The sequence below is a fragment of the Centroberyx gerrardi genome, chromosome 3 (genome assembly GCF_048128805.1).
Source record: "Centroberyx gerrardi isolate f3 chromosome 3, fCenGer3.hap1.cur.20231027, whole genome shotgun sequence".
NCBI lineage: Eukaryota > Metazoa > Chordata > Actinopteri > Beryciformes > Berycidae > Centroberyx > Centroberyx gerrardi.
The window spans coordinates 25771802-25788047 of NC_135999.1; the positions used below are offsets into that span (position 1 = coordinate 25771802).

Here is a 16246-nt window from a genome sequence, read left to right on the forward strand (position 1 = left end):
ATTGCTTTCGGCAAGAGGTGAATTACTCAAAGATGCATTGTGATTTTCAGACATTAAAACATCTGTGGTGGAATAGTGTTTATATTTGGGTAGCTGACATTTTTCAAAGAGATTTTTACAAAAAATACATGAGCAGAAAAATACTGTGTACAGAATCCAGTTCCCTTTTCCCGTCAGAATTTCTAACAATTTCCTAACAAAATACGAGCCCACAACGCTTCTCAGCAATTTTCTTTCCCTCTTATCCTCTGTCTTACATACAGAGGCAGGCAGCTGCAAGTGGGAGCAGCAAAAATAGCAATATTGGCTAATGGGAACAGATTGGATTAAAACAAGGGGAAACAAGCTTAAATACAAGCTCAGACGCGTGTGGCGAGTGGCATTTAAAACCACCAATTAGGCTGTGCAGCGGACCCGGCCAGCAAAAAAAAGACGCAGTCATAAGCGCTTTCTGTGGGAGGGGTAAGCGGGTGGGTGACACACACCCCTGCATCTCCCCTTATCCCTCCCCTGCTCCCCCCCTCTCCACCATTTTTCTCAGGGTTTTTCTCCTTGCCTGCAGGCAGAAGCATAAATGGCTCCATTAGCGGCTGCGTCATGAGCTTACTGCCTGCCTGGTAGGCCTTAAATGTGCCATTTGGGCAGTGGCAAGTGAACACATGAAGGGGGAATAGGGGGTTGGGGGGAGGGGTGGTGGTGGTGCTCTCGTCAAAGCAGCTCACTGCCATGGCCAAGACTGACACATGGAGTTGCACTAGAAGATACTAGGGTCTAACAGAAAGGCCGTGTGGCAAAATGGTTTAGTTTTAACACACTTTCATCCTTGGAGTTGCGATATCACATCACAAGAGAAAAGCACAAATAAGAAACAAATTACAGTTATCTCAGTAGCTGAGGATGAGAGCAAGGAGGAGATAAAAGGAACAGACCATCATTAAAAAGTGATCTGCCAAGATACTGCACCTCTGAATCTGCAACCAGAGTTTTCTGGATTTGAAAGCTGAAGAAATTTTACAACTACCACCACAGCCTAAGTGGAAATACTACAACTGAAATGTCAAGACAACATACTAAAAACTGCACACACTGCCAAGGGATTATTTGTGGACAGAGGGGTGAGGGGGGCAGAAGGACCCTGCAGGGGTGACAGATGGCCTGAATGAGGAGAGAGGGGGCATGTGTTTGCTCTCTGTCACACCAATAAAAAAGGTCCCCCTCCAAATACAACTACATAAAAAAATCCCAAACACACTGATAGTGGGAAAATAGATGCTTTGCCGCTCACATTTATGTAGATGCACGCACCAAAAACATTAGCTACCGTACACCCCAAAATGGGATGTGCAACCCAAGTCAGGCCCCACTGCAAAAGGCAACGGCCAAATGTCAGGGCAGAGGGGTGTTGCACGAAAAGCTCGAGGCGTGACAGTCGCCACAGTGAGCAGGCAGACTCTTTGTCTGCAGTAATTTACTGCTGATGATGGTGTTGCACCGCACTGTCCCACAGGGTCCGTTAGGTCACAATTGTAACTACCAAAAACTATAAAGGATGGGATAGGAGGGTTTAGTGATTGATCACTGCACACATGTGGTGCCTCTGCCATGTGCAACGGGAGTCATAGTTCATTGTTGTTGCGACTGCTGTTTTTGTTGGGGATTGTCTACGTTTGGTCAGTTTTTCCTGCACCTGCATACTGGGCAAGATCAAACTCAGGCAAATCACTAAAGGAAAGGACACGGGCCATAATATAGACATCATTAATATCCCGGAGGAAACTATTTGCTTTGCAGCAGATCCATATTTTGCACTTAAACATTTATGTAAAAGAAAAACAATACAATGTACATCAGGGGTACTACGGTGCTACCATTTTAGTGGCATATGCTCCCAAAAGTGAATTCATTCTTCCTTGAAAACAGAAAATGGAGCACATGGGTAACTAGAGATACCAAACACAGATGGGCATTAACATTCACTTTTACCTAGACTTCTTACATATACTCCTACAGTTTTCAATTCAGGAGCACATGTGCTTCTAGGGAAAAATGTCACAGCAGAATGGGGTGCAAAGTACAACGTAAAGAGCAGCAACTCTAGCAAATAAATGCACAATGTACAGTCAAGTGCGGTACTACCTCATCCAGCTTGGTCTGTCTGTTCATGAGCTTGCTTAGGAATGCAGTGGCCAAGAAGTGACTGAGTTTTTGGCTTTATTAGTCATGTTTTCAGACTTTGCTGACTGAATGGGGTGTCAGTATCAACACAGTTTGTTAGTTTCCTTCTCCCCCTCTAGCTTGCAGCTAACACTTGACCCACACACTACATACAGACCTGAATAAATACCGTTATAAGGAAAAAATGATTTGTCTACTAATGAGTGGAAGTGCTTTTGCAAGGCCAGCACAACAGTCTTGGAATTCATTTATACTGTATTAGACACAGACTGATGGTGCATACTACGCCATCAGCAGAAGTGGCATTTGGTCGTCGTATGATGCGTTTTTGAAGTAAGTTAGACTTTGCATTATTTTGAGTAGAGGGGAATCAGGCTGCAGGGTAACATGGTGTCTCCGTCGTGCCGTCGATAACTAAGCAGCTGTCAGTCTAGTTTGGTGATCCACACCAAAATCTTGTTCTATAGCTAGATCTCTGAGAAACAATTAACTTACCTATACAATTTGCTGGACAGATATGTTTACTCCCGTTAGCTTCCAAAGTCAGGCGCGGATCAGAGATGGCTTTTGCGAACCAACACTGGGTAACATTAGATACATGCAACTACAGCACAGAACGGACTTACAACACAGCAGTGCAAGCATAGCAACAACCACCAAGCAAACTTTTTGCTAACCGCTCAGCACACCTAGCTGACCTAATAACCTTACGGCATGCTCCTTAGTTTGATCAATGAATTTAATGCTCGAAATCATACAGTGCATGGTTACAAGTGAAAGACTTGACGATATTCGTTACTAACAGGTGCTGACAGTGTTGAGGCCTTTAACGTTACCTGGTCCATCTGACGCTGACAGGGCAGGTGAATTCAGCTTCGGTCGCTTCGAGTTGGGAGGTCCAACATCCAGCAGGTTTTCAGCCATTCTTGTGATCTTTTCTTGCTGGTTGCTTACAAAGTGTTGATAAATAGAATGATCTTACGACAGGAAAGTTGTTCTGTCAACCTGCACCTTCCCTGTTAGCACATTAGCAAGCTGGTAGCCTGCTAACGTTAGCTAACTGGCTAATAGCTAGCTAATTGCCTGCTACCAGCTAAGTTAGCGTTAGCTACTCCTTGCAGTGAGAGTCAATGTCTTTCAAAAGAGATGCAATAGCGCCCCGCTTCGCCACCGCCATTCACCCCATGATAATCCAACACCCAACACCCACATTATTATCGTTAAATAACCCAAAATAAAATATTCCCCATGAAAAATCGAACGTCAAAATTTCAACCAAATATAATCAGATGGATTGTTGCATTCCGGGGAAAAAGTCGTTATTTTTAGATGTTCAAAGAACCCATTTTGCGTGACGTCAAATTTCTTCATGCAAAAATCGTGCGAAGCTCCATAAAAATGCACAATTGCATAAAAATGCTATATTTTTGCAAAACTGTCTGAAAGTCACGGTCTCGTCTCCGCTTGCTCACGGTAAACAATACTGCTCCGAACGGCGATAGGGGCTGAAGCGCCGCACTCTGAAGGGGAAATCAGATATACGGAGCTTTTCTGTCCGACGAACACCGATCCAATTCCCGTTTTTTCGCACAAAATATGTCCGAAATGACGATAAGATTTCGTTTTCGGGGGAAGGATACTGTCATATCTCGGTAAGGATGCTCGATTTCTAAATAAAAAACAGTGTTGGACCGAAATCCTAATTCCGAGCCACGACAAGATGGCGGCTGTTGATTCCTTCGATACAAAAAAGTTTTTTTTTCTTTTCCAGATCGGCTGTGGAGGGGGAGGGGCCGCGCAATCACGCCCTACGTAAAACCATCACACCAGTTAGCCACTAGGGGCGGCAGTGCACCACCAGAGATGCTTAAACCATAGACCATAAAAAATAAGGATTTAACTAAGGAATAAGTTCTATTAAAACCGACTACAGGTATATGATATAAAGGTATGGTAAATAAAACCTTTCTAGCTGCAGGTGAAGAATGCTACATAAAGATATGGTTCCCCTACACTCACATCTATATTGTTTCAGCCAAAGGATCTGGGCTTTAAACTTTGGGGTTTGATTCCCTGCATCACACAAAAAGAAAGCAGTTTTATGCATGTTACTCCTCTCTACAGATGAAGAAAGCTGCAGCAAAATAACAAATTGCCCACAATCAACCAGTGGCCATGTAGTTGATTGATTTCCTTTGGCATCACATTACAGTGATCTCTTCTGTGTGTTATTGATTTTGAGCATAAATTCATACTCATTGATTTTTTTCATCTTCATGGCTGGTCTTTAGATCTATTCAGAGCTTGTTTTTCTCTGCTGCTGAACGCTGATATTTATAGATGCCCAAAGCAAAGAATTAGGTGATTTTATCTTAGTCAAATTCTGATACTGAATATTTGGTCAAATGTAGATATACCACAGCTGAAATACACCCTCCTGACAGTGTTGGGGTCAAATACAGCAACCTTTTCCACCACCTGGCCAACCTGCCGTGTGTGTACGCAGTTTGACCTGATCCCATCTCATATCTCAGTAAATCACTGTGCAGGCGACTGTACACTCCGCTATTTTCTGCTTTGTGATTTCCATCACTGGAGAAAAAGGAAAAGAAAAAAGGAAATGAAATCACAACACTCACGCTAACTCAGACAGACACACATTGAATCGTTTGATAATAAGTGTCTCTTTTTCATTGTTTTCTGGCAAAATCTGGCACATGCACATGTATAAAAAAAAAAAAATCATACGTGACATACAATACCTGCATATGTACAAACACTGAGTGCTTTGTGCAAATGTGTACAGATTATGATCATGTGTTGATAAATGATACATGGGTAATGTGCACAAAACATACAAACATAATATCATCTGATTCATGAAAATAAAACAAATACACAAAGATTTTTTTTTTTTTAAATCAAACAACTCTGCCTTATTTAATATTTTTTATGTCCCAGTGTGATCAAAAACACATACGGGTTGAATTTACTAGCAAATTTATAATGAAAAGACGTGTGCAACTGTTACCATTTAAGTGAGTGATTAGGCTATTTGACTGTGATGATTTTAACAAGTGCTAATAAAACACTCAAAATAAAAATCTTCCCCTCATCTTTCTGTCACAGTGAATCATCACATTCCTTTAATAAAAAACGGATGACTGAATAGAGACGCCTGAATAGAGACGTTCACTGGACTTGACTGTTTTCTTAATTGGTGTTTTGGACTGGTATATGGTTTTCCTGGGCTACTTCTTTCCCTTTACCAAAACTAAAAAAAAAACCAATAATAATCTTTTTACACACACATCATTCATCAATACAGTGTCAGAGAGGAGGACATTTGGGTATAATAGCAAAATCCAAGTAACCTTAAATAAACAAAGCTTAAGAGTTTTGAAGAATTTTTGCTTGTGTTATCTGGTGGAGTCATGCAAAAACATGCTTTAGGTTCGACATAAATATGATAAAAAATGATTTTGAAAAGAAGTGAAAGAATGATAGTACGCTGCAGAGTGAAACTACAAGCTGTGTAGCAAAGAAGAAAGTCGCTCAGTCATTCATTCCCATGCAGACAAGATCTCTCACACACACACACACACTTCATCACAGATCACAGAGCCGGCGACGGTCACTTGAATCTTTCATTTTATTTCTCTGTGTGTACAGATGTGCGCTACAGGAGGGGTGGTGTGCCCATCGACCCCTGCAGCCCCACACCTCCAATTTACTACGGATAGTTTCCTTCACCTTTCTGTCTGCTGTGGCTGCAGTGACACGGCCTACAAATCGCCAAGGATTACACAAGAATGTAAGACAGAGGGGGAATCTGGAAACTGTGGGAAAAACACAACTTTTCCCTTAAAACTGATACCCGATATTCTCATCTGTTTCCAGAACTTTATGCGGTTTGGTTTATTAGGTTTGGCGAACTTGAAGTGTTGGGAAAGTGCATTACAAAAGCACCGCAAGATTAAATTTGCCTGTAGGAAAATACTTTAAATATCCTCACTTCACTGAAACCAATTAAATATAGATTTTTACCCACACAGCAGATCTGATGTTGCTCTCCGTGTGCCTTGATCTACGGCGATTGCTTCTGGAGAAAACCTTCTTTGGGTTTTGAGGGTGGGAATGCCACTGGGACTATCAAGATCATTTGATACGAATAATCCTATAGATCACACAAGCCGACTAACAATATTTCTAGTTCAAAAGGCACTGGTTGTGTACATGAGGAGTGCACAATGGCAGAGGTAAACAAAGACACGTTTCATGCTACAGATGAAGATGGCTACATAAGTACAGAATGTTCCCCCACACTCACATCATCTCTGCATCTTTCAATGTGTTGCCAACATTTCAGACAAAGGATCTTTCTCAAGGCAGGATCCTTGAACCACGATGTCGACCAAACTCTAAAAGGTGCAGAGGTGATATGCGTTTGCAGGATCCACTCTTTATATAGATTTCAAACTTTGGGGTTTGATTCCCTGCATCACAAAAAAAAAGAAAGTAGTTTTGTGCATGTTACCCTTCCCTACAGATGAAGACAGCTGCAGCAAAATAACAAATTGCAAACAATCAACAAGGTGGTTGATTTATTCCCTTTGGCATCACATACTGCGATATTTTCTGTGTTATTGATTCTGAGCATAAATTCATTCTCATTGATTTTTCAGCTTCATGTCTGGTCTTTAGATGCCTATTCACAAGCCAGTTTTTTAGATGCCCAAAGCAAAGAATTTGGATATTTTTATCTTAGTCAAATTCTGACACTGAACATTTGGTAATCTAAAAGGCAGAACAGAACGGTAGCATTTACATGGAGTCTAGCTTCTAGCACTCGATACACACACACACACGCACACACACACACGCACACACACACACAAAGCACAAGGGGGAAGCAAGTGACTCTTAACGTCCCTTCAGAAGTAAAGACAAAAACATAAAGTGAGTAATGGGCAAAGAGGGAAACGTCAGAGGTGCAGGCTATTCCATGGGCACACCACCACACTGTTCCAGGCAATGAGAGAACAAAAAGAACTGGAAAGAAAGAAAAAAGATAGATGGAATTTGTCAAAAGTTGCAGCAACAAACTGCAGAAGGCGCATCATTTCCTCAAACATACAATCATAATCTATCCTCATCATGACAAGAGCGTGATACAAAAAACTTTCTGAAACAAAAAAAACCTCAAAAATACAGTTTGTCATACTTTTAGGCACCACAAAACAATCAGCTAGTTTAGGTTGCATTGCACCTACAGATCACTCAATTAAAGTGGCACAATTTAAGTATATTGATACAGTAGTGGGCCCCCTCAATATAGAGGCTGTGATTGGATAAAAGTCAAAAGTCCCACCCCTTCAACAGCAAATCACACAGCTAAAGGCAGACAATACTTAACTATTGACTGAATCTAGTGATAGTTTGATGGATTTTTTTTTTCTTCAGTGGCAATGAAGGCAATGGATGGAACTTCACATAAGTTGAGTCTGAGGTCTTAAACACAGTACTGTAGAAACCATGTGAATCCCATAGTTGTAATCTGATCTGTGCTTCTTTGACACTTAAACCACCAGCAATGTGGACCGCCCTACTATCTAATAAGTCTGTGATCACTACTACACACTGATTGTCACTCACAGTTCCACTTAAGTATCTTTAAAGTGCCTTCCTGCTTTTGTGATCATCTCACTTTTTTAAAAATCACCTTTTCTTCCTAACCTATTCCCTTATCTGATTTCATTTTGTGCTTTTGAATGTACTTGCTGTGACAGACAAGAACTCTGTTTAAACTCTCTTTAAAAAGCTATCTCGTGGTAATAACTACCAAATACAAGTGGTCGAGAAAACACTGTTTGTGCAAGACCTGTGCTTAAATGTGCATTTAGCTGCTACACAAACTAAATCTATGTAGCCCTATTTAGTACGTCCCTTTGTACTGAGACTCTAGCACAAATGAATACTGTATCAAGCCCTCATGTCAAAGCAGAATACATAAATTAACACTGCTTGTTGTGATTCCCTCATTCTACCCATAGTTCCCTGCTCAGCCCATCATGCTGCACTGGCACTTATATAGAATCTAAAATTATTTTCCCTTTAGTCAGGTCAAGACTTTGATCAAGTTAAAACAAAATGATATGGCACAACAATAATGATTTTTTTTAAAACAAATACTTGCATTGAAAATAAAAGCATGGAGTAAGAAACCACAGCATGTTCCGTAGTCTAAGTCTTACGGGGGGAAAGCCCATACAAAGATTGTTAAAACTTTTTTTTTTTTGTTCAGTATTCATATTTGTTCATGGTTCTAGTCCTGAAGGCACTTAACAACAAAAAAGAATAAGAAAAAAACATCAACAACACCAAAACGTCCCTTCCCTCCTAGCGCCTGTTTAGCCATTTCTCCACTGTATATCACTGTGCTCAACACAGGTCCAACCCACCCCAATACTGAGGCAACATTCCCATGAAAAAAACGTTAGTAGCCATTTTTGTAGCCACTGTAGCCATTGTCTGCGTCCAAACAGACGGAAGGACCGACTCCCTTTTCTTCATCCATGCCTACTACTTCTGGAAAAGGAGAAGACACCTCACCCTCGCCTAAAGTAAGGAATGTCCCGCCCACCACGCCTACAGACAGGCAGACGGTCCTGGAGAGACAGCGGCCAGGAGCAGCAGGGGAGAAGATCGGGGGAAAGGGGAAGAGGATGGATCAGAGACGAGCGTAAAACTCCTCGTTGAGTTTCGCCAGCTCGTCGGCCTCCTCTTCATCCTCCTCCTCTTGAAGTGCGAGAGGCGCGGGCTGCACCGGGGAGGCACTGGGTTCTGGGTCTAGTTCTGGGAGGGGAGGGGAGCGAAGGTCTGTGGCAGGGGGCCGCCCGCGGAGGGGTGTAGCGTCCCTGTATCCCTCCTCCCTCACCTCTGTGGGCTTGGCTGGGACAGGCTCAGGCCCTGCAGCACTGCTTTGGGGTTGAGGAGGGAGTGTGGAGGGAGAGGAGGAGGGAGGAGTGTGAGAAGAAGTAGTACAGGGAGGAAGAGCTGCTGCCTTGGCAACAGATTCCAAAGTCTTATTGACCGGTGCTGCCATGGACGAAGGTCCGACGCCGACGCCTGCCTCCAGCCGGTCTTGGCACCCCGATATGCTTTCCCCGCTTTTGGGGTACAGAAAGGTCCTCATTTGACCTTTGCCCTTCACGTTTACGGTACCTCTGTAGTCAAACTCTAAGCCCATGGCGCTGAGCACGGCGTGGCTCTCCTCGCTCACCTGCACCCGGCACTCCACGCCGGTGGAGTCCATGCGGCTGGCGATGTTCACCGTGTCTCCCCAGATGTCGTAGAGCAGCTTGGTGGTGCCGATCACCCCCGCCGTCAGCGGCCCGTGGTTGAATCCGATGCGGAGCTTGAAGCCGAAGCCCAGCATGTTCTTGTTGAAGTCGTCCAGGACGCCCATCATGTCCAGGGCGAAGTCGAACAGCGCCCTCAGGTGGGCGTGCGGATCGTCGTCGTCGCTGTCGGCCAGCTGCTGGACGTTCAGTCCCGACGCTGCCATGTAGGTGGCGCCGATTGTCTTGATTTTCTCCACGTTGGCGAATTCGGGTTTGCGGAGGAGCTCGTCGAAGTCTCCGATCAGCTCGTTGAGGACGCGGTAGCACTCCTTGCCGCCCTCGTAGCTCTCCTCGTAGAACTCGCTGAAGTTCACGATGCTGGCGAAGATCACACCCACGCTGTCGTGGTTCTTGGAGTAACTCTGCGTCACCTGAAGAAACACGGAGACAAAGATGACTGTATTACAAAGAGCACTTATTGTGAGAGAAATGCTTTTAATTTAAGGATTTTGGTCTCCAGGGTGTGTATTTCTGTATAGACCACTGAAGCCTGACGTAAATTCTCTGCCCAAATAAGGGATTCTGGTTTCATCGCCTTGTCAGACTAATGGGAAAATGAATAGGGCTGTGAAATTTTTGCCTCTAACTATGTCCAAGGCCAAAACTGACTATTTTGCTCAAGATCTTTGGATTTAATATGAATTTCTTTATTTGTTGAGGCGTGTGTGGACCAGTTTTGAATCCACGATGAAACAATGTAAAAAAGCATTACTAGCTTAGCATTTCAGTATTTGACGCTGACGTACATCGCTGACGAACATCTGATGCATGTTCTAGCATAGAGAGGTGGCTCCTGTGACACAACATCCACACCTAGTTTGTTAGGCCATTTGTTTTGTGAATAGATTAAGTCAGTAACACATATAATAAATTAGCCCTGTGATATTTCTAATGTCATGGTTTCACATATTTAAAAGGACAAAACAATTGGTAAACAGGAACCAGAAATCCTATTCATTTTTGACATAAAAATAAAAGGAAACGGACAAAATCTGGGAGCCCTGAAATGACGACAACACTTCAGTGGTCTATTTCAATGATTTTCTGGTTCCTCGACAAAACCATAAACTAACTGGCTGTGCCCAGTGATGGTACAGTGATTAAGATTCTCGTCTAGTCTTCTCCCTACTGGCCTAAGATCAAATCCCATGACAACTTTCTTTCCTGTCTTCTTACTCGGTGTGACTTTGAGCTTTTCTACTGTCAGTATCATTCAAGAAAAAAAACAAGGGGGATGGACTGCCAGTTTTCCTTTAAAATATAGCTTTCTGGATTAGAAAACAAGAAAAAAGTTTGTATATCAATCATTTGTATTATGATAAGCTTCATGTGATTATCCTGCATATTTGGGTTTCAACAAAAAAACAACCTTGAGTTGCTCAGCGACGTGGATGGGGATGATGTTGCCCAGTAACCACTCAGCCTGGTCTCGCATCATCTGGATCTTGAAGCGGTGCTTGTCGGCTTCCACGTTGCCATGGTAATGGAGGCGGTAGCTGACCTCGAACTCACGGTTGAGGAACCAGACCAGGAGGAGGAGCAGGAAGAAGGCCAGGACGGCCTCCGGGACCAAGAGGTCAAGAGGTCGCAGCGGAGGGTCGGGGCCTGGCTCTGGAGTGGTCGACGCTGAGCCTCCATCACTCAGAGCGGTGAGGTTAACACTGAGGGAGACAAGAGCGAGAGCATGAGACATGGGAATAGGAGGATAAGAAAAAAGAGAGACAAGGCAAAAGTTAAGAAGTAAAAAGAGGAGATCAGTTTGGGCTCAAGCTGAACATAGGCCAACAAAGAGATAGCAGAGCAAGAAAATGAAGGATAGGGTTAAGAGGAGGGAGTAGGAGACAGTCTGAAGTGAAGAGATGGTTTAAAAACACTTAAACACCGTTAAAAAAACAGCTACTGGTGATGTACCGCACATTTCTGGGCCCATTTTGTTGTTTGGTGGCATATTTTTCTTATTCTTGCAGATAACTGGCCAAACATAGACAACATGAGGACATGTTGAGATATTTCCAGTGCAGCTACAATGGAGTTTGATAGCAGAAACATTTTTCAACTGTCTAAAACATCAATGGTAGATGTGAGGTTTTGGTGTGAGTCCCTCAGAATCAAAGAGCGAGGGCTTCTTTTTAGACTCACCATTTTGCACCAACGTTCAACAATCAAACAGAAATCCATCATAGAAGAGGAAGAGAGACTAATTTCTCCACCAACAGTAGACTCAATAGACCAGATTGCAATGCAGCCACAACACAGGTTGCGTTTTGAGTAAGGGGCGCAGTCACGATCATAGACACGCCCCAATGTTCACAAACTAGTTGACTACCTGGCTATATTTATATTCCCATCGGGCCACCTTTGATTAAAAGCAACAAGTTCACGTCCGTTCTCTGTATGAGTGTGTTTGTGTGTGCTTTTGCACATTCTCTGGGGTTTGTTGAAAGGCATTGTGGGAAATATAGGAAATCACTAACTAAAGTAGAAGTAAACAAGGCAGGTTGAGGGAAAAAGGGAACACCAAAAAAGTAAATTACAACAACATAACTTCTGGAATACATTGAACATCACAGATTGATGATATCTAACAATGAGTACATGCACACTAACAATTTGATCTGAACCCAATTAAGGCAATACTCTGACTATTGCGACTTTATCAGATTATCTTAAATCAGAGTAAGGTCAGAATCAGAGTAAGCAAAACCAGGTTAACACAGCTAGATTTCTACTCAGTCTTTGGAGGCATGTACAGTCCTTGGTCAGATTTCTTACGTTTTTTTCCAAACTGCACATGTTAAAGGTCACAGATGCAGTAACCCAGATGTTGTATTTACAAAGCAAACAACCTGGCTCAGTGCAGTGGAGTGGAAAAGAAAGGAGATGAAGTGCTGGAAAATGTGGTTATTATTAAGTTAATCCATGTAAACCGGTTATTAGAGAAACCACGTTACTTCAAACCATGTAAATGTTGTAATCAAAATATTGTCTTAAGCTGATAACTCCCAGTAATCGGAGTATCTGTGCGCATGTAGGCGTACTCAGCGGACGAGTATCTGTTGGTGGATTTTTCCTGTAAGACCCCCACCGCAGAAACCACATGTTCCCCTGCCGGCCGAGGAACTAATCCTGCCACAGCCTTCTCTCCTGTGTCTCTTGTGCTCCGTGTCCGTCTTAACTTTCTTCCTGTCTCAATGAAGAAAACATACTAAGGAGAGAGGATTGCCCCCTCTGCCTTAAAAAAAAGAGAAACGAACATGAGAGAAAAAGAAAGAGCAGCGACTAAATGACACAAGAAGGGGAGAGGCTTGATGAGAGAAAGGATAGGTGACAGAGACAGAAGGATAAGACAGGAGGGGTCTTGATAGGCAGCAGTGGTGGGACACCTAATACTGAACAACACAGTGTGTTTCACATTTCCACATTAAAAAAAAAAAAAGTTAGCTACAGAACTATCAAAAACATATCACAAAACCGTTCCATTTTCTTCCATGTCAGAAAAAAAGCGCAATTTCCCAAAGTAGGGACAATGAAGAATGACCAAAGAAAAAAGGGAGTCAGGATGCATATACAATTGATTGCATCTTCTAATTGTATCTCATGGCAGTTCAATCTAGAGACCTTCATGAAGACATACAAAATGCGACTTAACTGTATCCTGTATGAAAATGCAAACCAAAATGCAAACTGATAAAGAAAGACAGCGTTTGCCAGTCTCTCTCTCTGCCTCAGCAGGGCAGCTAGCTAACTTGTGGCTTTAATAGAAAAAGCTAGTCTGCGCTGGCTGTGTGAGTCATTTCCACCGCTGGTGACATTTAGCAGCCATTACAGCTGCCGAACGCTCAGTGTGAGAGAGAGCGAGAAAAGGAGGGGAATAAAAAGCAGGAAAGCGTGAGAATTAGTAAAAGCGAGAGAGAGAGAGAGAGAGAGAGAGAGAGAGAGAGAGCTGTGGTTATGAAAACATAAAAGAGGGCCGTCGCTCCCGTTGACCCCTCAAATGTCACTCATCCATCAAACTTCTCTGTTTCCACGGAGACACTCACCCAAGCGCAGGCAAGCTGTTATTACCAGAGCTGAAAGAGAGGAGAGTGGTGTCGGTTAGAAGCGAGGACTGGTCATGTACAAACGCACACACACACACACACACACACACACACACACACAAACACACACACACAGACAAACGTACACACACAGATGAGTGAACGACATGAATGACATCTCCTATCTGCTGGCTGAATGAGTCCTGTCAGAGCAAATGGGTCAAATCCAATTGGCTTAATTACACTATTTAATTATAACTATCTATAACAAGCTGAGAGGTTCTTTGGTCATACACGTTGGTGAATTTATGTATTTATGTATGAATTCACTAATGAATTCCTATCTAGAGCCCAAACTTATGACTATTACAAGACAGAACTCAGTGGTGCTGCACGGGTCATTCCATAGTTACATCAGGAAGGTTGGCTACAGCTAAATAAGGGTGGGTAATTGCAAAAATAAAATCTAAATGCCAAACACAAATTTGTAAAGCATTTTAACGTTGTCTGTGTCTGCCATGTTTTTATTCTCTACCCTTCATTTACAGGCTACTTGTAGATGATTGCTACGACATACATCAACATCTTAGGTATTTAGCTTTAACTGTGAGATTGACCAATGCTTGTGTATTTCACTTCACTTGTATGTACCTACTATTCGCTACCTCGCAGTTCCGCCAAGGTGCTTCAACTAAGTACATATTAAAGGTAGTATAGCCTGTCTGTGTTTGCACGCATATGTTTGCATTTGTGTGTGTATACATGTGTGCGTTTGTGTATACACACTTGTATGAGTGTGTCATTGTGTGCTTTTGCATGTGTTGGTTTATGTGTGTGTATTTACATTTGTGTGTTTGAGTGTGCGTGTGTGTGTTTGTGCGTGCGCGTGTGTGTGTGGACTGCAGCTGCTCACCTGCTCCTGTGGAGGGGGCTGTAGAGCAGCAGCAGCAGCGCGGCTCCTGTAGCGGTGGCCAGGACCGAGCGCATCCAAAAACTCAACTGACAGAAGTTGCAGTACTGGATGATGGCCAGGATGGTCGCACAGCACAGGAACATCGTCACCTGGAGAAAACGAGATGGTCATTAAGTGTTTCTCAAAGCAACAAAGGACACAATAAAGGCAATTAAAACACAACAAACTAAATGCAATTCAACATGTAAGGCCGCAGTTTGTGTGTAATGATAACTGTTAGCAAGTAAGATATACACCTGAAATTATTTATTTCTTGCCAATTGCAAACCATGACTTTTGTACTGCCTTTTTCTCTGTATCTAACTATCAATAGCCTCCGTTAGCTTATGGGCAAGCTGATATGAGTTCAACTTGTCAATACAAATAACATTCTCCCTTCATTCTGTTGCAAACCATGACTTTTCTCTAACACTGAAATATCAGCATACCCTATCTAAAATGTTGACAACTGGCTACATTAGCAAGTAAGATAAATACATCAAATTTATTTTTTCCTGCCATTGCAAACCAAGACTTTTGCACTGCCTTTTACCTTCATGTAACTACTCGTAGCCATTATTGGACTTGTCAAACACAATCCGAACTAACTGAATGGACTTTATTTCCATGGAGTTTACATTAAGCCCAGCCCCTGAGAGCCAGAAAACAGTGCATTGAAAAGATATAATCTTGATGCAATAAATACATGGATTGTTTTTTCAGTGTCAGAGCAGAGGAAATACCTAATTTTGTTTTTCGCTATAGGTATCTGAGGTGAAAACATGCTGTTCTGGATCCTCAGAAAACATACTTGCACACATTTACATGGACTTGTTTTGAGCCGTCTTGGTAGCTTCATGCATTTGAGGACACAAATCTATTCTAATGTACACACATGCGCACACAGCAGTAATAATTTGGGCACATTCAGAGTTGTTAATGATGACATTGACAGGATAACATCTCTCTCTCTCTCATCCCTACACATGTCCTCCCTCTCTCTCCCCCTCTAGCCCTGTTATTGGGTCTTAATATCTTCAAAGGCATAAAAGTCCAGAAAACTGCATGTCTAATTAACCGCTCTCCCTGGGACTACCGCTTTGATCTGCACGCCCTGAAGGAACGGAGAGAGAGAAGGGGAGAGAAAGAGAGGGGGAGCAGGGTGGGACAGAAATGGATAGAGAAATGGGGTGTTGAATATCCGTGAAAAAAAAAAAAGATAGCAAAACACCACACATCTTGCAAGCAGTCGTCGCCTCAAAGCTGGAAGAGGAGAGTCAAACTCATATAGAGCTGAATATGGATGGCCTTGACTCAAAGCTGCACAAAAACGCTGCAAACTACGGCTGCTCTCAATCTTCTCACATACAGGATTCAGAGAGGAAGAAATGTCAACATTTCTGGTGCCAAGGTCCACAGGCGAAGCCTCCTGAAGCCTCCTGGTTGTTTTCCTTCTACAGTTCCTATCAGTGCTAATGCCAGCTAACGGCTCTGCTGGTCTCAAAGGATCTTTGGCTTCAGACCGCCATGGGCAAGGGTTCAACCCGCCCGACTTCTCTCTGCTTGCTTTGGCTTAGGTATATCAATGAGGGCAAACCATTACAGCTTGGAAATCACGAGTACGACTACTACAATTAGCAGTAGTAGCAGCAGCAGTAGAGGTAGTAGAAGCAATA

General features: G+C 42.9%; 2 protein-coding genes across 2 annotated transcripts in view; both read right to left on the bottom strand.

The window, feature by feature from the left end:
- crebbpa (CREB binding lysine acetyltransferase a) overlaps positions 1–3891 on the bottom strand; it is a 48521-nt gene extending 44630 nt beyond the window's left edge. Inside the window, exon 1 of the mRNA XM_078290595.1 lies at positions 3012–3891. Coding sequence (XP_078146721.1) covers positions 3012–3099 — 88 coding nt within the window. The 5' untranslated portion in view covers positions 3100–3891. The remainder of the gene's footprint in view (positions 1–3011) is intronic.
- A 949-nt stretch (positions 3892–4840) lies between these two features.
- adcy9a (adenylate cyclase 9a) overlaps positions 4841–16246 on the bottom strand; it is a 46953-nt gene continuing 35547 nt past the window's right edge. Inside the window, exons 8-11 of the mRNA XM_071896253.2 lie at positions 14532–14680; positions 13619–13648; positions 10948–11239; positions 4841–9949 (exon numbers count right to left, since the gene is read on the bottom strand). Of these exons, the coding sequence (XP_071752354.1) occupies positions 8906–9949; positions 10948–11239; positions 13619–13648; positions 14532–14680 (1515 nt within the window). The 3' untranslated portion in view covers positions 4841–8905. The remainder of the gene's footprint in view (positions 9950–10947; positions 11240–13618; positions 13649–14531; positions 14681–16246) is intronic.